This window comes from Lytechinus pictus, chromosome 19 (genome assembly GCF_037042905.1).
Source record: "Lytechinus pictus isolate F3 Inbred chromosome 19, Lp3.0, whole genome shotgun sequence".
Lineage (NCBI taxonomy): Eukaryota > Metazoa > Echinodermata > Echinoidea > Temnopleuroida > Toxopneustidae > Lytechinus > Lytechinus pictus.
The window spans coordinates 5,940,748-5,965,624 of record NC_087263.1 but is presented as its reverse complement, the minus strand read 5'-3'; the positions used below and the strand labels follow the sequence as shown (position 1 = coordinate 5,965,624).

The following is a 24,877-nucleotide window of genomic DNA, read 5'->3' as shown; positions in this document are numbered from 1 at the left end:
ATCACTACCAAAATTTGGTGTCTTAAATTATCATGTTAATTTCGGAATAAAGGAACTCGTTCCAGACAGGTTATTGTCAGTATAATAATTACAAAAATGTTTTAATGTTACAATATCATGACGATAAAACGTAACGATCCATAGATTTCCCGTTACATAAGTTAACAAAATTATTCTTCCCTATTCGTGATTAACACATCATTTACCTGAAGAAACAATAATTTCATTCGCTTTACTTAATGGATGGACATTAATAAATTGATCGTAATGCATGTTTTAATTACATTTATAATGGAATATTCCACATCATCAGTATCCGTCAAATCAGCCACTATTCAATGCTAATGGCACCCCCCCCCTAAGAAATAATACATCATTCCAAGGATGCACTACTCACATTATTACACAGTTAAAATTCATTCATTCAAAAATGCAGGCCAACTTTTCATTACACTATATTGAAGAAAAAAAACCTCATCTCAGAAATTACAATGAATGGCCGTGGAATTCACTTCCCGCCAACACATTCACTTTATCTCCCAACATGGACAGATTTAAGAATAGTGCTAATTCATATTTAATTAGCTCGACGTAAAACCTTGTAATATTAATTTAATTATGGTTTATTACGTGGCAGTCACCGGCCATTTTTCAACATTTTGTGATGGCAACATCAGCCTCAGGCCCCAAAGAACGATCTGGGAAAAAAAGTTAGCTAAAGAAAACTCCTCGTGATCAACACAGATTGATAACCGGTGATATAAAATTATCATACCCCCTCAACGTCAGTATCATGGGTAATTATTATTCTTGCCTTTTGAAGCAATAGTTTCCATATTGCAATTGAAGTAGTATAGTCCTACCACATATCGAATAACCACTTTTTCTGTAAATTGTAAAGAATATGCCAAAAATAAGTCTTTATTTGGGTGATGGGATAGATGACAACCTCCATAAATACCGATAAACAACTTGTCTTAAGCGAAGACTAAATAGTCCACAGTGTAGAATGGTTAGTGTCTGACAATAATTTAATAATGGGAATAATTGTATTTATATAGCGCTTTTTTACAGAGGAAACAAAGCGCAACCATAGAGCTCCATGGCGCAACTGAGAAAAATTAGCATACCCTGTTTTTCCAATAGTTATTCAAGATATATTTCGCACAGAATCAATAATACAATTCGGTTTTTGTTCTTCAAACCAATCAAATTTGATTTTCTATATCACCTGCAAATTTGCCATTGAATTTTGAAATCAATTGCAAATTAGTTTTTATGCGACACACCCGAAGAATGTCACACAATCGAAACCAACTCTAAACTGACTGATTACATTCTATTCCAAATGCAATAACTTTTGTTGATCTGGGCATAGGCGGCGGAAGCGAGGGGGACGTGTCCCCCCTAAATTTGAGGTGGGGGGACGATCCCCCCTAAATGTTGTGGTGATAACCTTTTTTTTGTTTGCTTGTCAATTTTATTTCCTGCGTCCCCCCTAAAAGTTTGGGTTGATAACCTTTTTTTTTTTTTTTTTTGCTTGTCAAAAAAATTTGGTGGTCCCCCTAAAATATTTGGCTTCCATCGCCAATGGATCTGGGGCCCGTAACACAAAACTTAGCAATGATCGTAGAACATTTTTCAACGATTGATTCCATTGACTACAATGTACACAGTCAATCGTAAAAATCAAGCGTATACAATCAATCGCTAACCTTTGTGTTACGGGACCCAGGGGAGCGTTTCATGAAAGGACTTGTCGGACGTTATATCTGACAACTCCAGTTTTTATCTGACAGTTACAACAGTAACATTGTATCTTAGCCAGATCTGACAACTTGCGGATAAATATGATGAAAATGAAACGCTCCACATGATGATAGGACTGACATAGTTGATTAAAAGTACCAAGAACTATGTAAGAAGAGTAACAGAAAGTTTTAAATTTGAGATATTGTAATTGATTACATGTTTCTTGTAAACTCTTTTGGGCTTGTATACTTTTTATACAATCTCTCTGTTTAGATATTTCCTACTATTATAAAGAAAATGTAAAAAAAAAAAAGTACTAGAATGTACTTATTATCACATCTTGACCCATTATTCATGTTATTACCATGACAACATAAATATAAAATATTTATTTTGACTTTCGCTGATACAGCATCTTACGATTAGGATTAATGAATTTATTACAGTATTTTAAGTACGCCTTATTTTACCCGAGTATATATATTCTTTTCTGATACAAAACCCCCTAACGAGAAGGCCGGGCGTCACTAGATGTTTCTACGAATAATGATTAGTCCAATATTTTATACATCCTAGCTCGCTTCGCTCCCTTGTATACAGAATAATCATAGTTATGGTTTATCAAGCGAGAGTATAAAACAGGCGCTAAAGACATGGTTAATTTCGGTAGATAGATGAAGGTTATAAAGTAGTGATCATTCGTCATATCGTTTCTATTTTAAAAGTAGTACTTATTTCGAAAAAAAACTTCTTTCTCATACCATAATTAATTATGGTTATGTTGGGATCTATCGCTTCACTCGTTCGCAGACATAAATTTTCATAAAAGCAAAGGGCCGAAAACTTGATATTGAAGTTATAGCGTAGGAACCATCACGAATATGTTGTCGCCAAAAATAGGTCCTACCCCCTCCTCAAACAAAATATCCTAGCGACGCCCCTAAAGAGAGTTATTCTTCAGACAATGAACAATTATACATACGACGTCATATTCTCACAGCGCCCTCCCTCAGAGGATATAGGAATACGCGCAGAAGGAGTTGTCAGGGATGCGCCAGTTGCAGATCACCAACGCAATGAACTCATGCAAGGCAATGGCTTCAGCCTCTAAGATGAGGTCTACAAGTAAATTTATTAGCTATATCCATTCGGTATTAGCTATCACATTCAGTTGGGTCGCTCGTGTGAATCCGGTCCTGCACATCATCCGAAGTTTGTTTCTTCTGACACCACGTGATCCGATCAAGGCCGAGGAACCGAATGAAGTTTCTTCGGAAAGACACAGTCACGAAGGCATAGAGAAACGGATTTATGGTCGAGTTACACCAAAGGAGGTTCGTCATGATTTCTTCTATTATGTAATTAATCGACCCATCACCCATTATGGTTACAAGGATTGTGGTTATCTGGTAGGGAAGCCAACAGATGCCGAACGTGATGACGAGCGTGAAGAGCACGATGGCGGCTCGTCGTTGTCGTCGAAACTCACGAGCTTTCTTAGATTTTTCCTTGTTAGTGCGTGCCAGAGTCGTGTGCCCCTTGGAGCTAACAACAGAATTCAAGGACGCTGCTGACAGTGGGCGTGTCTTTTCTTCAACTTTTAACATACCATCATCCGATTTAGTTGTGCTATGGTTAGCATTGTTGTTCGTGTTGTGGCTATTCGACACCACTGCTGTCTCGGCTTTAATATCGACGTCGTTTACATCTACACTCGGGTTTGCAAAGCCGTGGACATTTGGTGCAATGTCGGTACCTCCTGATACAATACCTTCGTCAGAAGCTTTTGACTCCTCAAAGGACTCATCAACCTCGTATGCATTTGAAGGCTTTTCGTCCGTTGACTCAGTAGTGTCATTAGGCGTAACCGCTTTGTCCTTTGTCGAATATGATATAGTTACTATAGGAACAGGTTTCTTGGCGTACAGAGGATTGGAGGAATAGGCCAACCCGCTCGCAGAATCAGTCCCTATCGTCTTATCAGTATCCAACGAAGTCTTCGAATACATGTCATGCCCTTTGTCAGGTTTTGACCTCACAAGCTGCCCTGTCCTCATTTGAATATTCATATACACCACGATGTTCAGGTAGAGAATGACGAAGAACGGTATCACAAATTCGACAGTGATCATCACCGCTGAAAACGGTGTGCTGTACAGGTATTCCATCTCGCAATCGTCGGAGAAATCGACGTGGTTGGTGTTCGTCATCGCGCCGTAACCAAAGGCGGTTATGGTGTAGAATGCGAGAACGACGCTCCAGCAGATCGCAAGGGTGATGAGGATCCGCTTCTTGGTCTGGTACTTCCGGTAGCCGAGCTTCTTCTTCACCATCCAGTATCTATCTAAGCTTATGAGGGTGATGGTGACGACAGACATGTAGGAACAGGTGTAGTCCAAGACCGTCCATAGCTTACAGGGTATCTCACCAAGTGGCCATTCGTCGTAGAGGAGGAAAACGTAATTGAAGATGAGTGTGATCCCGATGAAGAAGTCGGAGATGGCGAGATTAAGGATGAGAATACTCGATGGTCGAGCACGGATGCGTTCGTCCACCTTGTACGCGGCTATGACGAAAGCGTTGCCGACCAGGGTGATGAGGATGATGAAGGAATAGACGATACCGACTATGATGATCCACGTCAGTGAGTGGGGAAATAAACTGTCGTCTCCGTCGATCATAGGGGTCGAATTCGACGTTGTAACGACGGGAATGCCTGTTGAAAACGACATTGCTTGGGTTGTTGCCATCCTTCTCTATGCCTCGATCAGTTGTGATTATGGTTTACTCGCGTAAAGGAACAGACTGGGTTGATTATGGATCCAACTTGCAGCGATCGATTGATTAACACTCAAAATGAGCACGACTATACCATCATTGGTCTTTCCAGTCTTTAAAGGCCAATGTCCTCTTGCACTTTAATCTCGGACTGACTGAAATACTCGTGGATAACTTTAAAATAAAGCGCAATCAATCTAAATCTCGGAGAAAAAAAATACAGCTTCTGACAGACTGATTTTAGATTATATTTTACTGGAAGTCGTTAATCAATTTCTAACTTATCCAACAAGTATTTGGTTGTAGAGCTTGCAAGATGGCTATACCAGCAAATTAATATCAAAGCCACAAAACACGGATATTGTTTCACTGAAGAGTCTTCAAGCGGTCCTCGCCGACAGGCTAACGTCCTTCATAAAACACGCTAGTATTCATTGCCAACATCGAGAAAGAAAACATCATAGATTGGCTACCAAATCCGCTTCGCTTCGGGGGGGGGGGGGGTAGAAAAACGTCACTTTTGAAAACAAGAAAGGGCGGTGGATGCGCTAATTTGGAATGGTCAGTTTGGTCACACTGGTAGGTTACTTGATATTTGGGGTGAAAACAGACGTTATGAAAAACAGACTATATGAAAACATGAACTCCACTCCTCATGCTTGTGCCGGGCAATGTTTCTCCAGTTTCAAGAAAATGGTTGGCTTGGTGGTCAGAGATATCTTTAAAAGCGATTCTGGTATACTTTTGTCAAACGCGGCATTGAATGTCCCGTTAACTCGCTGTAGATTTGGAGGCTCTTAATATTGCTTCATAATTATGTAAACTTTTTCCTTCCTCTTTTGAAAACTTATTGATGGTCTTTTCCTTACAAAACGGTAGCTCCTGACCATTATTAGATTATCCTATAGTCATCTGATCAGGTTTATTCCAGTATCAGCATTCGTAAATTCCAATTCTCAATTTTCCAGTTGCATCGATAACTCTCAAAGGGGGTGAATGAAACCTTGGATGCGGTGCGTGGAAGACTCTTCGGTTGTCATGGAAACGGTCGCATCCAGTCGCCGCCTCTTGGAACGCATCCCAGGTGCCGTGTCTCCCTGGCCCATGTCACATCACATCGGATAGGAGATGGTGCACATGATATATCTAGATGTCCTTTCTTGGGGAGATGGTATGGTGTCACGTGATCACAATGTTACCTGCGAAGAACAAACGGGGAAGTCTACATGAACATTTTATTCAACGAAAATGATATAAAAATGTTTATTTGATCGAATTCCCTACTGTTTATCGTATGTGATAAACCGTTCCATGTAAATGTAAGCCTACTTGACAATGAGATTTAGTAATTCAATTTAATCAAAGTAATCGATAAAACTCTTGAAAGCAAATTACTTACGACTGTTAAAAGCTAATAAAATCGTTGCACCTGATTGGCTGAGAGCTACCTTGTCAGTAAAAAATCACTGACAAACACTTCATGAAACGCTCCCCTTTATTGAATGGACACGTCAAATACAAAATTATATTTTTAAAATGAATTGGTGCATTTTACAACGTTAATCATACAAGCGATATCCCGCGGGAATTGTCTAGTCACAACTATAGAAAAATTGCGTCATGCAGGCTCACTGGAAAGCTGAAGCATTCTAAATAAAGAGTTGTGATATTGTCAGTGAAATAACAATACCAGTTGACTTGTAACTGTGTAAAGAAGGCCATCTTTATGAGTGCCTAATTCCTGTCATTAAATTCATGTCGGGATCATTTTTAGGAATAAAATATGCCTCAGAACATGTCAAATAAAAAAGGGTCGTGGGTTCGAATCCTAGCCATGGCGTGTTTTCCTTCAGCGAGAAATTTATCCACACTGTGCTGCACTCGACCCAGGTGATGTGAATGGGTACCCGGCAGGATTATTTCCTTGAATGCACTGAGCGCCGGTGATGGTAGCTCGAGCTAAAGCCGGGGTAATAATAGCAGCGCTTTGTATCCTCAGGCAAAAAGCGCTTTATAAATCCAGCTATTATTATTATTACTCTAGCATCAAAACCAATCATAATTATACACTCTAAAATCTACTCAAATTTGAATAGATGAATAGATCGGACGGGCACTTAACCGGATAGAATACGTTCATTTTTAATGATATTTTTGTTAGAAAGTCCATGGACCTATTAGAGATGAACATTCACCGTTATCGTTTCTTTGATCGAACGAGATCCGCCGCCTAGTGATTATGTGCATGTTAATGAGGACATACAGGTGTTTTGACAATAGCGAATACAAAGGCGTATCTGATTATTTGCAGAGGCACAGCTTTCTTGGTTTTGGTTTTGTTGGCTGATACGCTGAGTTAGAAAATGCTTTTCAACCATCATGCTTTAGATCTGAAGCAGCAATATTAAGAAGCAGACGATTTTGTGACAAAAAATATGTTATTATTTGATCCGCACACTTCCGCATGCACATAATGACCAATAATGGCCAAGTGATTTTGTGCATCTTAATGAGAACATACAGGTGTTTTGACAATTATAGCGAATACAAAGGCGTATCTGATTATTTACAAAGGCAAAGTTTGCTTGGTTTTGTTGGCTGATGCGCTGTGTTAGAAAATGCTTTTCAACCATCATGCTTTAGATCTGAAGCAGCAATATTAAGAAGCAGACGATTTTGCGACATAAAATAGGTTATTATTTGATCCGCACACTTCCGCATGCACATAATGACCTCCATAACATTATGAGATGAACGCTCTCTACAAAATATGAGCAATGTATCTCTGGAATATTAGGAGGAATATTGCAAAAATGGGATTATAAATAATAGACCATCACAATATTGCCTCTATATCTTAAAATATACATACATTTTCCCAAATAAAACAAATGGAACTAAGACTGCCAAAGGTAAACCAAAACTGCACATCAATTTGCCAGGATTTAAAGGAGAATGAAACTCTTGGAGCAAGTTAGCTTTTGTGAAAGCAGAAAAATCAAAGAATAAGATCAACGAAAGTTTGAGTAAAATAGGACTAGCAATAGAAGAGTTATGAGCATTTGAATGTCGAGATCACTAATGCTATGGAGATCCTCCAATTGGCAATGCGACCAAGATCTATGATGTCACAGATGAACAACTCTCCCCTTTTGGACACTGAAAATATACCCCAAAACATCTCTTTTTGCTCATTCTAATCATATGACACACGATTCATCAATGATATAATGTTGTGAAACCTCTGTACTTGTCCTCTCATATAAAGAGAACACCTCACCTTGTGATAGACTCTATAAAAGTGAGAATATAAGTGAAATAAGTACTAAAGTAATGAGGGAGTTGTACGTGTGTGACATCACAGATCTTGGTCGCATTGCCAATGGGAAGATCTACATGGCATTAGTGATCTCAATATTCAAATGCTCATAACTTTCTTATTATTCATTCAATCTTCCTCAAACTTTCAACAATATGTTTCTTTGATTTTTCTCTTTGATATGGATTCAGCTGGTTTCAAGGGTTTAATTCTCCTTTAAGTAATTTATCATCTTCTGCGCATACAGTTTGTGCACTATCAATGTCTGATCGCGATCTCATGCTTCTCTCAACTCATGGTCTCATTGACGGCGGAGCACGATACTCGGGATGATAGTAGAAAAATATGAAGAGAATATTATTCAGAGCACAATGACGGTCACATGATAGTGAATTCATCAACTATTCGATGAGTGTCCATAAATAGTCCATGGAAAGTCTCAGTAATGATCCTCTGATTATGCTGATAATAAGAAATAAGAATGTTGTTTTAGGGCATGTGTCACTGTTCACTCCCTTCGTCGCGTCGTTCTAAACTGTGCGTTTTACCGTGTTGTCTTTCTTTGAATGAAAAAAAGATTAAGTGATTTTTTTTTCTTTATATTCACTCTGAATGGTTTACTCATTGTCTAAATTCACATTTTAAAGATTAAAATCTTTCACTCCCAGAGAGTATTATAGACACTGACAAAAGTAAGTAGTTTGGGTATACCAGTAGAGAATCCCCCCCTCACTGCCCGCCCCCCCCCCCCCCCCCAAAAAAAAAAAAAAAGTGGGGCGACGCTGGGAGAAGACAAAGAAAGAAATGGAGGAAGAAGAAAATAACTTTTTCCTCATTTTCATGACCTTTTTGTAGGGAGAACTTGTTTTGCGTCGATTGAGTCTTGGAAATGTATAGTTGTTGCTTTCGAAAAAGTCTGCAAAACAAAACGGTTTTTTTTCTACCCCCATTTATGATTCCTGGGGCTCGTCTTACAAAGAGTTGTGATGGATCCGATCAGTCGTAACTATGGAAAGCCAGCAACATCAACATCTAAAATACACGTTTGTGCAAAGTATTTTCTAGATATGCCGTATATTCATACATTCACTGTTTTCTTGACAATTCAGTATGCTTCTCTTTGTTTCAAAGGATATTCAGCAAATTTCCGAAAGAAAACATTATGACATTGATGGATTTCCATAATACTTGAGATTGATCGGATCAATCGTAACTCTTTGTAAGACGGGGCCCTGATATTTAGGTCTTATCTTCATATTTTCATCTTACATTCTACCCTCATGTATGACTCCTGCATAGATTGGCCCTGGTACTGTTAAACAGGTCATGTCTTCATCTGTTCATATTACACAAGGGAGTTTGTATCTTCCTAATTGGCAATCAACCCTCCTCATTGAAGTACATGCATCGCTGCCTATAACAATTATCATAATTAAGCGCAAAAATGAGGGAATTTTACGGCACAGTGCTCTATCACTTTATCGCTATAAGTTTAGGGGTCACTGAATTTCAGGCCTATCAGGGGCAAGGATGCTATCATGGCTGTTGAATATAGAAGCATGGGTCTCGCCTCACAAAGTGTTGTGATTGATCCGATCAATCACAATTATATCGATAAATATCAATGCCATAACTTTTCCTATCAAGGGAAATTTGCACAATGTTCTGTGCAAGCAAATAAACAAGTACATCGAATTGTCAACACTGTTATTATTAAAAAGATTTTCGTCCATCCATCCATCCATTCATTCATTCACTCATTCATTCAATCTTAAATATATTTGGGTATAGTTCAATTATGGAAGTTATAATCCATAATATATTCTAAAGTTGTATACGTTTAAAGGTCATGTTCAACCCTGGACAATGTTGATTTGAGTAAATAGAGAAAAATCAAACAAGCACAACACTGAAAATTTCATCAAAATCGGATGTAAAATGAGAAAGTTATGATATTTTAAAGTTTTGCCTCTTTTTCACAAAACAGTTATATGCACAACTCAGTGATATGTAAATGAGACAGTCAATGATGTCCCTCACTCAATATTTCTTTTGTTTGTTTATTGTTTGAATTATACATTATTTCATTTATTACCGATGTGACAATAAGGACCAACTTGACTGAACCATAAGATGTGAAGCAATGGTAATTCTACATTTTCAGTGAGGAACAAAACTTTATTTCACAGGACAATGAGGAGAAAATGATAATATTTCATATTTCATATAATACATTACAAAAGAAATAGTGAGTGGGTGACATCACCAGTCACCTCATTTGCATTCCAACCAGGATGTGCATATAACTGTTTTTGTGAAATTAAGCGAAACTTCAAAATGTCATAACTTTCTTATTTTACATCCGATTTTGATGACATTTTCATTGTTATGCTTATTGGATTTTTTTACTTTTATTTGTATAAGTTTTTGTTGTCGTGGACTTGTGCTTTAAGAATACCAGCTAACCTATACCGGGTGGTGGAGATTTTCCTTTGAATGCAAACTGCAGGGAACGCGGAACGGGTTTGAAAGTGGGGGGGGGCTGACCATGCAAAAATTACGTTTTGTACACGGTTTTGGGAAGAATGGGGGTTAAAGTCCCCCCCCCCCCCTCCCCGTTCCGCGGCCCTTTGAATTGATACAGCTTAAGTACCTGCAAATTCACAAACCCGTGTTTATCCGTAATTATACGGGCTCTTGTGCCCCTATTAACAAATTAAGTGACTCCCCTTCATTCTAAGAAAAAAAGTTCATCTCACTTCTTATTAACAAGCCGCCGCTTATTTTGCCCAAATATCATTTTTAATTATTTGCCTCGCATTAATTCTCATCCTGGCATTATACATTACAGAAATAGACTACAGAAACTTGATACAAATCCAAAGAGTGCCAATGAAGCGAGGACCTTCATTTAAAAGAAACTTACATTGGCTATTAATAAAATAATGCATGTATGTACCATTAGAATTTTGTTAATAATCAATGATTTAGTTTATTAATGATGTGCCGTGGCCGAGTGGTTTAAGGCGCCTGGCTATACATGGAAAGTCCGGAGTTCGATCCCCGGCCGCGGCACCTATGCCCGTGAGCAAGGCATTTAATCTACAATGCTCTTTTATCCTGCTTTCAAATAAATGGAAATGCTATGTGCATTATTGGTAACTAGGTGTGCACTTGTTTTTAAAAAAAATTAATACGCAATTTAAGAATGTCTAAATTGAACTGGTATGATTATTAAATGAAGATCGTTACAGGTGTTATAATCATGCATATGTTTTTTTTACAATAATGGATTAGTCTGCATTTCTGACAGTTGGAAAGTTCTCCTCTTTCGTTTTCCCTGTATCGAGAAGCAAATATTGTGCATTGTTAGAAGTAATTTTCTATCATTATTGTATATCCCTCTTATCGCTTATAGAGTACTGTCGTACTATTTACTCAATATCATCACGTATATGTTTTCAAATAATAATATTGATCATTGTAACTTCTTGTCCAAATATAACTGTTTGACAATTTAATATTTAGTCTACCTTTACAATGGAATTTGCCGTGGCAAATTGTTTACAGGGGCAATATTGATTTAATGACAGTCAAAAGTGTTCAAATGTTTCTTTTTGGTTTTGATTTTCAAGGCTAAGTTATCGCGCTTGTTTCAGTATTCACATACATGTTTTTACATGGCAATGACAAAGAAAAAACCTATATGCTAATTGAGGTTAATCTATAGAGATGGATTAAAAAAAAACTTTTTTATCAACCTCTAAGGGCATACAGACCCCAAAAAACTAAATTTATTGGCCAATAATTATGTAAACTTTCTTACGTACATGTAGTATAAAAAATGAACAAATAGCGATTAATAGAAGGCAATGGCAGTTATATAATTTTATTTCAATTCTGAAATTATTCCTCCGTTAAAACATTGTACAAGATCTGAATAAGAATAAAAAAAGATTCTAGTTGCCATCCACTGTCAAAAAATGGGTGGGATTTTCATTCCTTGTGTCGCTATTCCATACAATCTTTGTCCAACAAAATGCTTTATCCTTATTGATCGACACAGTAATTTTCATATTCTGACCAAAGGTATTTAAATTCTTTTATGATTTTTTTTTAAATAAGAGATAAGTCTACATGTAATTACAGTCTATTTATTCGCTTATTCTTTCCTGTTCGAAGGCTTTTTCAAACCTTTCTTTTTATGTATACCCAAATACAAATAAGAGTGTCTACGGCATAAACAAAATGAATAAATCTTACTCACTTATTCTTGGCTGAACTTACCCAAATGGCAATGACGAAAATTGGGAACAAAATACCACACAAGAGAGGAGAGGAAAATTTCCAAAGTACCCCGATTGAAAATTAAAACAAAATGCGAGCCAGTGCTCATAGAGTACAACAACGTTATGGAGCTATGATAATGAAATTAAGACCTTGAGAATCTGACGTCATAATCATACGTCACAATGCTTCCACAAGATGGAATATCGGCTGAAAAGAATGCCGGTTGGTGCGAGCTTTGAGGTCGGAAAGTATGAGACTTATATGAATAGATCAAAACTAACTATACGCACTGTACCTGAAGTAGGCCTTTGATGGAGTCACCTTATTGTTAACAAAAAAGTCGATAAAGAATCTTTGTATTGAGGTATTTGGGCATCATACAATAGTGCCCAGACTATTTCTGTTGTATTCGTGCTCCCGTGTGGATTTTGAATGCACAGTTGTTATGCACAACGAGCAGACCTAGACCTAGTACTTTTGACCTTAGACATTTTTCTTTAAAAGTTTATGTTCGTATTGAAAGTGACCTGTTTTCACAAGCTTAAAGGATTATCAGAAGTTGACGTACAATTTGATGTTGGTAAACTTCACCAGAAAGAATGATCAGAAACATATTCATATTTTTTGTTCTATTTTTTCTCCTCCAGATTTAAATAAGGAAAAAAAATACATAATCTAAAGAAAATGCTTCATAAAATTGAAATACCCCAAGGCTCCTTTCTATCTTCTCTCTTGCTCATTAAGGCAAGGTGTTTACATATGAATCCAGGTTCTTTAAACGGAAATAAGGCTGTTTATAACTTTATAGGGATTGAATATAAAAAAAAACTTTCATTATATCGTGTTTAATTTGATTCTTTCGAGAATACTAAAATTAAAGAATGAATGGATAAATAAATCTAAAGAAAATGCTTCATAAAAATTAAATACCCCAAGGCTCCTTTCTATCTTCTCTCTTGCTCATTAAGGCAATGTGTTTACATGTGACTCCAGGTTCTTTAAACGGAAATAAGGCTGTTTATAACTTTATAGGGATAGAATTTAAAAAAACTTTCCTATATCGTGTTTAATTTGATTCTTTCGAGAATAATAAAATTAAAGAATGAATGGATAAATAAATCTAAAGAAAATGCTTCATAAAAATGAAATACCCCAAGGCTCCTTTCTATCTTCTCTCTTGCTCATTAAGGCAATGTGTTTACATATGACCCCAGGTTCTTTAAACGAAAATAAGGCTGTTTGTAACTTTATAGGGATTGAATAAAAAAAACTTTCATTATATCGTGTTTAATTTGATTCTTTCGAGAATAATAAAATAAAGAATGAATGGATAAGTCATTTGCAGGATCTTACATAGTGTGGGCAAAAGTACGCCTAGTATTGGACTGCTCTGAAATTTGTCATCGCTCAAGTCATTTCCAATTTTTTTCTTCAGTATACTTAAGTTATACATAGCTCGAAATGAACGAGAAGTGCATTCTTGCAAAATTTCATTAAATCTTTAAGCCACTTCACTCTGAATACACACTCTTAGAAAGTGTTACACAAAAATGTATTAAAATCCTCAGCCTATACGACCTAGAATCATATTATTTTGTATAGGTTAATCCTTCTTTATAAGGGCTGATATGCTATTAGTCTGAAAACGACTCACGTGACGTAATAATACAAAATGTTCGTGCACAAACCACGGTCAACTTTTTCAAAACATAAAATCTTTCGAAGGATGTTCAAGTCTTCAACGGTCTTCTATAGACTCGGAAGGTTGTCTCAGTGATGGTGATGACTGAAATCGAATTGATCTCCAGACTCCCAAATGTTCATTCGTTTTTCATCATACCTTGAAAGTAGGCATACAATTTGATCAAACTTATTTGCCTCTCGGATTTACAGATTGGCAATATTCACTTAGAAAAAGCGCTGTGTTGTTGTGGAAATGCATGGACAATTGAATATCTTGACAGGGTTAAACTTGTCCTCCAAAATTTGTCAAGGTTCGACTTGAAAGAGTTCATTGACGGAGTTTCTGCAACATAAGCATTATCATAGTAAATTAAGAGGCTTTTTATAGGAGGAAATTATAATTTGTTAACAAATTTTCGGCATTATTCCTATTTGTTTCAGATCAGTATGCTCGATCTGTAAATGAAAATCATAAGATCAGTATGCTCGATCTGTAATGAAAATCATAAGATCATAAGTCAGAAAAAATTGGAACCAGTGGGATTCGAACCTGCCATCTACTGCTTTCCGGGCAGCGACTCAACCACCAGGCTATTCTGGTTCACGGCTAAGCCACGATGAACTGGAATTCAAATACCCTCGATCCTCTTCTTTCTGACTCATTAATATTCAAATACCGTCCGCCGTGGACAATAGATAGTAAATTAAGAGGCTTTTTATAGGAGGAAATTATAATTTGTTAACAAATTTTCGGCATTACTCCTATTTGTTTCAGATCAGTATGCTCGATCTGTAAATGAAAATCATAAGATCAGTATGCTCGATCTGTAATGAAAATCATAAGATCATAAGTCAGAAAAAATTGGAACCAGTGGGATTCGAACCTGCCATCTACTGCTTTCCGGGCAGCGACTCAACCACCAGGCTATTCTGGTTCACGGCTAAGCCACGATGAACTGGAATTCAAATACCCTCGATCCTCTTCTTTCTGACTCATTAATATTCAAATACCGTCCGCCGTGGACAATAGATAGTAAATTAAGAGGCTTTTATAGGAGGAAATTATAATTTGTTAACAAATTTTCGGCATTACTCCTATTTGTTTCAGATCAGTATGCTCGATCTGTAAATGAAAATCATAAGATCAGTATGCTCGATCTGTAATGAAAATCATAAGATCATAAGTCAGAAAAAATTGGAACCAGTGGGATTCGAACCTGCCATCTACTGCTTTCCGGGCAGCGACTCAACCACCAGGCTATTCTGGTTCACGGCTAAGCCACGATGAACTGGAATTCAAATACCCTCGATCCTCTTCTTTCTGACTCATTAATATTCAAATACCGTCCGCCGTGGACAATAGATAGTAAATTAAGAGGCTTTTATAGGAGGAAATTATAATTTGTTAACAAATTTTCGGCATTACTCCTATTTGTTTCAGATCAGTATGCTCGATCTGTAAATGAAAATCATAAGATCAGTATGCTCGATCTGTAATGAAAATCATAAGATCATAAGTCAGAAAAAATTGGAACCAGTGGGATTCGAACCTGCCATCTACTGCTTTCCGGGCAGCGACTCAACCACCAGGCTATTCTGGTTCACGGCTAAGCCACGATGAACTGGAATTCAAATACCCTCGATCCTCTTCTTTCTGACTCATTAATATTCAAATACCGTCCGCCGTGGACAATAGATAGTAAATTAAGAGGCTTTTATAGGAGGAAATTATAATTTGTTAACAAATTTTCGGCATTACTCCTATTTGTTTCAGATCAGTATGCTCGATCTGTAAATGAAAATCATAAGATCAGTATGCTCTTATCATAAGCATTATCATAAAGAATTTTGTCCGATCTTAAATTATTCTCCTAACATAACTTAGTTTTGTTTTACTTAAATTGGAAATATATTAATTTGCTATCGGCCTACTTTTCATGGGCTGAAAAATATACCATTATTCCAAGTTAAAGCACCTGGCACGATTATGTTTCAGAACTATTACAGTATTTACGAAACTCCCACTGATTTGTTATTACGAGTATAGATTACTGGAACAGATCGGTTCAGAACTTCAGAGATATCTGAAATATTTCGTTTTCTTTTCAACCGCTCTCTCGGACTACTGCTCATGCTGATAATGTAACAATGATGGTTGTATTACACCACGACGTGAGTATAATAAAACAGAAAGGAACCGGTTTTGAAATAAGAGAGTAACAAAAATCAGTATTGAAATGATATATCTCATTGTGACGCATATTCGTGGTTTTTACACCAAAACAATTTAAACATCGGATATTTAAATGGTTTTGGTGTATACACCACGAATATTCGTCACAATGAGACATTTTAATCGTTTCAAATTGTTATTCGAATGTTTTGTTTATTTTTTGTCGTTGTTTTTTTTTTTTTTTTTTTTTTTTTTTTTGGGGGGGGGGGGTTGTTTTGAGGAGCGAAATGATCGCTCTATAGGTACAACATTCAAGTTTACGGAAATTCACTTGAATAAGCCAGTTCACGGTTAGCTCATGATCAACTTTTCTCCAATGACCTTTGTGATTTTTCATTAGGATAAGCACTATCAATTTCAAATGTAGATGTTGCGTAAGCTTTACCGGTAGAGTATTCAAATTCTAAGAACAAAAGGCATTGTATAGACCAGGTGACTAGAATAGTACATCAGGGATAAAGAATGGAAATATGTTTTATTGTCTGCCTTTGGCACATTTTACTATTGTTAAGGCTACTGTCAAATACCAGTGATTATGAAGGCTCTATTTATTACTCTTCAGCTTGGATGTGATAAATATATTTGAAAGGAATACATGAATAATCATCAAATCACAAATGCCTATATCAGTGAATTTGAAAGCCACCTTCATGGTTGTCTCCAATGACCTTTTTCTGCTCGTGCGCAGTTTACAACCGTGAACAGGCTTATTGGATTTGAATCGAATTTCGGCCTATTCATTGCCATGTACAGATAAAGGCTGCACATATAATATAGAAATTAACTTGCGAATATCACATTCCGTACAAAACAAAACAATATATAGGAAAACAATCATGGAGAATAATGATAGGCGTACAGGCAAATAATATACCAATGCACGTACGACGTTTGCTCCTGCTAGAATTGCTCCGGGTTTAAGGGTTAGGGTTGCAATAGGGTTTTATAATAGGTTTAGCGTCAGGTTAAGGGTAAAAGCATACTTTTAAACCCAGGGTTGAATTTGGTCATTCGATTAGTGTGTGGAATTTAGAGCGGAGCAACTTGTCGCCGGAGAAAGTGTCATGGAACCGCACGTTCCTGCAAAGAGAAATGGAACTAGATATGACGCCCGTTTCAGAACCAGTTGGAATCAAACACAACTTCACCAACATGACAAATCAATCACATGTTGAATTCCAACCAGTCAGTATACTGCGTTATTTAGGACCTACACTTGATTTTCACGTTGCGATTAAACTCAACTCTTTCTGCAACAAGTTGATTCAGTAAATACAAAAAGCGTCCTTCTTCTGGGGAGAGTGTATTAGGAAACAATGCAATAAGAGTCATGGAAAATAACTTACCAACCATTAAGAACCAAATTATAACAGCTATGAAGATCACAACAAGTTACACAATGAAACTTGCATAGAGTTAAGTTGCACTAAACTTTTATGACAAAAAACGGAGGAGCATTCGTATTCTAGACGTTCCTAGAAGAGATTAATAAATTGTGGTCTAATTGAAAGAAACGGGTAGTAGTCGTTTATAATAACAACGGGTAACGTTGCGTCACGTGACTAGGTCCGCGGTTGTTGTTATTTATTTTGGTTTTAAGGTGCGTAGGCCTACCATTATAGATTGAATATTTATGCCTTTTAACGCTTTTACAAGCGATGGTATAGTCTTTGGTCCGTTATTGTTTATCTTTCTAATTATGCGATAGTCTTTGGTCCGTTATTGTTTATCTTTCTAATTATGCGATTCATCTTTTTTAACCATCATTTTCATTGAAAATATGATATTCGAGGACATTGGGTGGGGAAGTCAATGTACGTAGAAATATATGCAAACAAATTAATAAGAAAAAATAAATAGATCCTTCCTACAATTTCATCGAATTAAAAATAGCGGTCAAATCAGCCTTTTGTCCTCTTGAGGTCATTAAATAGATTTGTTAGTGGGTGTTTTTCTTTGAAATTTGCACTGTTGGGTTATTCGTTTTTACAGTATTGTTCACACCCGATAGGTATTGAAAGTATTAATTCATATTCTAAATAATTTTGGAAATTATGATAAATGAATTAACACAGCATTCAAATTATCGATTTTTAGCCTATATACTAATTTGCTTTTGTGAAATCTACCAACACTTGCTTTGCTGTGGAAGTAAATGAGATAATTGAATGTATGCACAACTCAAATCACTTTAAGCCTATTAAATTCGTTTTATGATATAGTGGTATCACAATATCTGAAGTCCGTTTTTGTCTCGCCTGCATAGCAGAGCGAGACTATAGGCGCCGCTTTTCCGACGGCGACGGCGACGGCGTCAACATCAAATCTTAACCTGAGGTTAAGTTTTTGAAATGACAGCATAACTTAGAAAGTATATGAACCTAGTTCATGAAACTTGAACATAAGGGTAATCAAGTATTACTTAATATTCTGCCTGAGTTTCAGGTCACATGATTAAGGTCAAATGTCATTTAAGGTCAATGAACTAAGACCATGTTGGGGGAATCAATATCGAAATCTTAACCAAGGTTAAGTTTTTGAAATATTGTCATTACTTGGACGGTATATGGACGTAGTTCATGAAACGTAGACATAAGGGTAATAGTGTATCACTGAACATCCTGCCCGAGTTTCAGGTCACATGACCAAGGTCAAAGGTCAATGAGTGTCAACGAACTTTGACAATTTTGGGGGTATTTGTGGAATTGTCATAACTTTGAAAGTTTATGGATCTAGTTCATTTAACTTAGACATGAGAGCAATTAAGGATCCCTGAACATCCTGTGCACCTTTCAGGTCACATGATCAAGGTCATAGGTCATTTAGGGTCAACGAACTTTGATGATATTGGGGTATTTGTGGAATTGTCATCATAACTTTAAAAGTTTATGGATCTATTTCATGAAACTTGGACATAACCATGTATCCCTGAATATTCTGTGCGCGCTTCAGGTCACATGACCAAGATCAAATGTCATTTAAGGTCAATTAACTTTGGCCGTGTTGGGAGTATTTGTTGAATTGGCATCATAACTTAGAAAGTTTATGGATCTACACATGTAGTTCAGGAAACATAGACGTAAGGGTAATCAAGTATGTTTTGCACATGTCTTAGGTCACATGATCATGGTCAAAGGTCATGTTGGGTCAATGGACATAGTATTTATTATCATATGAGTGTTTTCTTTTGTGAATAATTATTCAATAGCTGTTTTCAAAGTCAGCATTGCTGCTATATATGGAATCGCGTAATGCAGGCGAGACTGTCAGAGGCGTTCCACTTGTTTACAATTTCATGGGAATATTATCAATAAACATAAACAAACAAAAAATGTGACCCAAACTTTGTTCAAGGCCAATCGTAAATGCCAACGTCATAGAGTTATAATAACCGTCAAATATTTGATGTAATAAAAAGATATATAAAAACGTTGAAGGGCGGTGGGGCGAAAACATAATACAATGTATAATGCGAGAAAGAATGAATATACAATTGTATATCTACTCACAAATTTCGCTTTTTCATTTGTAACTATACAAATAGTGACCTGCTTCTTTACCTCTTACACGAATTGATTTATTAACCATCATTGGAAAAGGTATAGAGATTTCGCTGTAACAGGATAAACAAAGCTGGTTCAATTTAAAGTATATATTCAGCATGTTCAATATGGGGTGTATGTGTTCTTTCTAAAATGCGATTAGAAAATGTCAGCAATTCGATTCACTGTACTTCACTATAATTTGTTTTATAAAAAAAAAGAAGTTTGAAACTAAGCTTTTGGACTTTAAATCACTGCCGTACAGATGGGGCGTTGGGGTCATGGACCCCGAACACTTTTCGAGACTAAAAGGAGAGGGGAAAAAGAAAGAAAGTGAAATGAAAACTTGTGAAAAGATACTTTTCCGAATATTATTTCAAAACCCATCAAAAATAGATTTTTGGATTAAAAGGGTAAAATGAAATGCTCTGACTCTCGCTTCTCTCGATCGCAGCTTTTTTTCCCAAAATGTTTCTACATAGACTTTGATGAACATTTATTGATTTACATTGATCAGAGTGAATGTGCTCACACTTTGCTTAAAATGAACCATTTTACATGATATGGTTTTTTTTACATGTAGTTTTGGCTGATGGATCAATTGCACGTTTGTAAGACCTGGGGCTGGTTGCACAAAAAGTTGCAATCAAATGCAGCTTGAATTTCAACCAATGAAGCGCGCGTATTGTAGACTTGCGCTTGATTTCATTGGTTGTGTTTAATCGCAACTCTTCACACAACCGGCCCCAAGTACTGTCCATAAATGCTGGGTACCAGTAAAAAAAATTGAAAGCGCAATAAGGTATATCATCTAACATGTCTAAGAACTTTAATAAATGCTACGCTGGCTTGGACACTTGACCAACAAACACTTCACACTTTGAACATGACCATATAAATAAAGACGAGGTATTAGAAGCAGCGCTTAAGTAGAATGTTGCTTATTATTATTATTATTATATTATAATTATTATTATTTTCATTATTATTATTATTTTTATTATTATTATTATTATTATCATCATCATTATCATTATTATTATTATCATCATCATCATCATTATTATTATTATCATCAGCATCATCAGTAGAAGCAGTAGTAGTAGTAGTGTAGTAGTAGTATAGTAGTAGTAGTAGAAGTAGTAGTAGTATTGGTAGTAGTAGTAGTAGCAAGCATAGGCCCTATTTTGCATAAACAGTCTGAGTGGGGGACACGACACACTATATCATCTCATCTATATCCGATCTTTTCAGAATTTCATTCAATGATTTTGGAATATAACATGGACCTTGTATTTATAGCAAACAGTGATTTCATGAGAGTGCCTCGCAGGACGTTTAAACTGAAGTCTGTAAATTCAAGAAAATGAAATGGGATTCTCGTTCAATTTTAGTTGCAATATACAGTATATATATATATATATATATATATATATATATATATATATATATTGTAAAGAAATGAATGAAGAGAACAATGGTAGGCGTAGCTTAAATCAAGGTTCCCCAGAGCTATCTACCCTTTAGAAAAATTGGTGATGCCGAAAAAAATGTCTCTGCCGGGAATCGAACCCGGGCCCCCAGCTTTGAACGCCGACACTATACCAATTATACTTTCCTTTGTCGGGTGAAGGTGGGTTTTGAACAATTACAAAATCGACAGTGTCGAAAATCTGTCTATCTGACGGTCAATCGGATCGGGGTCGCCCTAGCCACTAACCCGTCTCTGTGGTCTCGTGGTTAAGGCACCGGCGTTCAAAGCTGGGGGCCCGGGTTCGATTCCCGGCAGAGACATTTTTTCGGCATCACAAATTTTTCTAAAGGGTAGATAGCTCTGGGGAACCTTGATTTAAGCTACGCCTACCATTGTTCTCTTCATTCATTTCTTTACAATATTTAAAATAAAAAGAGTTGCCAAAGCTGTTGTACATGTATAACTTCACACATTTGTATACTTTCTCCCATACGTGTACTGTATCAAAGCAATAGCTTTGATCCAGCTGAGGCATGGCGGCTTGTCATTGTTCAAAACCCACCTTCACCCGACAAAGGAAAGTATAATTGGTATAGTGTCGAAAATCTGTCTATCTGACGGTCAATCGGATCGGGGTCGCCCGAGCCACTAACCCGTCTCTGTGGTCTAGTGGTTAAGGCACCGGCGTTCAAAGCTGGGGGCCCGGGTTCGATTCCCGGCAGAGACATTTTTTCGGCATCACCAATTTTTCCAAAGGGTAGATAGCTCTGGGGAACCTTGATTTAAGCTACGCCTACCATTGTTCTCTTCATCCATTTCATTACAATATATATATATATATATATATATATTCTGGACATCAGGCTAGATGACTAATTTTAGTTGCAATATACAGTATATATATATATATATATATATCTATATATATATATATATATATTTATCACCAATTTTTCCAAAGGGTAGATAGCTCATAGATGTCATTGTTCAAAACCCACCTTCACCCGACAAAGGAAATTATAATTGGTATGATGTCGAAAATCTGTCTATCTGACGGTCAATCGGATCGGGGTCGCCCTAGCCACCAACCCGTCTCTGTGGTCTAGTGGTTAAGGCACCGGCGTTCAAAGCTGGGGGCCCGGGTTCGATTCACGGAAGAGACATTTTTTCGGCATCACCAATTTTTCCAAAGGGTAGATAGCTCTGGGGAACCTTGATTTAAGCTACGCCCACCATTGTTCTCTTCATCCATTTCTTTACAATATTTAAATAAAAAGAGATGCCAAAGTTGTTGTACATGTATAACTTCACACATTTATATATATATATATATATATATATATATATATATATATATATATATATATATATATATATTCTGGACATCAGGCTAGATGACTATTTATATGAATTATAATCTTTTATTTCAATTACAGTGCATATACTACAAAGACTACACACCCTGATGTCCCGAATCCCCAGATAATCTCCTTGCCGGTAAATACATTGTCTCCCACTTTCTTTCTTCACATTTTAAGTTACCAAATCGTTTCCAATTGCACCCAACAATTACGTTAAGTTCACTATCCCTTCTTTTGTTACTTTTAGTCACACTTCTGTTCAGTACTTTTTGTTACCTTTCAGTTACTTTTTTGTTATTACGACTTTATTTGCATGGTTTTTGTTCTGTTTTGTTTGCTTCAATGTATATAGGCCTGATGAAAGCCCGATGACGAACGACCAAAAGCTCGCAAAATGAATACGACCAGAAAGCTACGTCTTGCATCTATATCTCAATTTTTACGTCTATATATATATATATGTGTAACAATGATTTTAGAGAGAGAGAGAGGGGGAGAGAGATAACTTTCAGTACTGTGGCAAATAAACTGTAAGCATGTGTTATCAATGCTGAAATAGGCGGGCAACAAATTTGTAAAATCACCACCCAACTCTACGCTAACATCATTCTTCACTTTTTGCATTCCAGACATTGCACTCCGTAAATTTATAGGCAGTTTTATAAGAGCACGAATCTGAAAATGAGACGCCCCATAATCCCTAATATTCTCGGGCAATTTGGTTGTTAAGTCTAAGATTGCCCCATTCCTCCGGCGCCCGTTGAAGCATGCTTCGGCGCCGCGCCTGGCGGCTTCATCATGAATGAATGAACGAATAATTTTGATGTGGAGGGGTGGTTGCACTTTAATTTAACCACGTTCAAATTATTACTATTAGATGTTACTTATTGATTAATGACATGATCATTTAATGAATGTGACAATGATTTCATTTCTTTTGAAGGGTAATTATACAAACCGGTCGATTTCACATTATGTCCAATGTTTTGTGGCATTCACAAATGCATAAAATCCAATTTGATGAAAATATTCAAGATTTATCGGTCAATGTACGCATGCAAAGAAATTTGGTTTCCAATGGCCTTTACCAATAGGTATACACGAAGATGAAAAGTACAATATATCATAACAATATTGAAAACTTTACATGAAAAAAAAGTAAGTTATTAACTTTCTGCAATTACTTTAATACCCCTAAAAATTCATAATGCAATGCATGCCATGTGGATGATTATAAAAGGTCTGTTTGCTGCTATAACTCCACCCCCCCTCCCCATCCTAGCATATGAGGAATATAATCATCATTAAATTCCAAACACAATAAATGTAGAAGACATGGTATAGTTTTAATAAAACACTTGTACAAGACAATGGTCATGATGGCGAAAGGAAGAGGAAGTGAAATATAAGAAGTAACAGAAGAAGATGATAAGGAAGAAGAAGAAGATGATGAAGAAGAAGAAGAAGAGGAAGAAGAAGAAAAAGAAGAAGAGAAGAAGAAGAAGGAGGAGAAGAAGAAGATGATGAAGAAGAAGAAGAAGAGGAAGAGGAAGAAGAATAAGAAGAAGAGGAAGATGAAGAAGAAGAAAAAAAAAAAAGAAGAAGAAGAGGAAGATCAAATAGGAGAGAAGAAAAAGGAGAAGAAAGAAGAAAAAGGAGAAAGAAGGAGGACAAGAAGAATGGCATCATCATGTTACATTTGAGTTGTATAGAATTCGGAATAAAAGAGTCCCGATAATGTGAAAGACGAGTGTGGACACAGCCGTACCCAGAACGGTTTAACCTGTAACAATCATCGATGGGATGAGAACTATCTACCAATATGGTCCGGATCTTGGTAAGTATAGGCGTTCTTTATAAAGTGCCTGGACCGGGGATAGTTCTATTCCTATCACCCTTTGTCATGTTTGTGCAACTCCTCGAGTGCGATCTACTCTGCGTTTTGCTCATTTGACAATTGCCAAAAGTAGGCCTACATTATCAGGTTGAATATTGCTACACTCTTGATGATCGACTAATAGAACAGTTTCAAGATAAAGCTCTTAGTTTTTCGAAAGAAAAACATCCTTCGATTTGTTTTCCTTCGAATCGAAAGACAGTTCTCCTTCCAAGAGAGCTTATCATCAACATGATCAACAGATCAATGACAATTCCAAGGTATTTGCATTCATGTACCTGCTCAATGATATCTCCGTGAATGCGGAGTGGTTCATGTTGGATTGTATCACCCTTCTACAAATCAATGATAATTTTTTTTGGTTTTACTGGTATTCAATATCAGGTAATGGTCGTCACACCAACTGACAAAATCGTTAATCTGGGAGATATATTCATGAGCATCACCGAGTAAGTACCCCGTTATCCCGGTATCGTCGACGTACTTGATTACACTGCAAGATATGTCTTCGTGCCTTTCATGTTTTTGTATACATTGCCACCGCCGAC

At 36.6% G+C, this 24,877-nt stretch overlaps 1 protein-coding gene across 3 annotated transcripts; it reads right to left on the bottom strand.

Annotated features, from left to right (window-relative positions):
• Positions 1–258: 258 nt before the first annotated feature.
• Positions 259–12,441, bottom strand: LOC129283111 (histamine H3 receptor-like). Of its 3 annotated transcripts, none has more exons than XM_064113802.1 (2): positions 12,137–12,441; positions 259–5,729 (listed from the first exon to the last, which is right to left on the bottom strand). In XM_064113802.1, exon 2 carries the CDS (start codon positions 4,500–4,502, stop codon positions 2,907–2,909), a length of 1,596 nt encoding a protein of 531 aa, XP_063969872.1. In that variant the 5' UTR covers positions 4,503–5,729; positions 12,137–12,441; the 3' UTR covers positions 259–2,906. The 3 variants fall into 3 exon arrangements, with proteins under 3 accessions (XP_063969872.1, XP_054774923.2, XP_063969873.1); XM_054918948.2 differs by having other exon boundaries at positions 12,117–12,407; XM_064113803.1 differs by having other exon boundaries at positions 12,113–12,396.
• Between the last annotated feature and the right edge of the window lie 12,436 nt (positions 12,442–24,877).

Excerpts from the sequence above, each read along its gene's own strand:
- LOC129283111 (XM_064113802.1), bottom strand. The coding sequence starts at position 4,502 with ATGGCAACAACCCAAGCAATGTCGTTTTCAACAGGCATTCCCGTCGTT.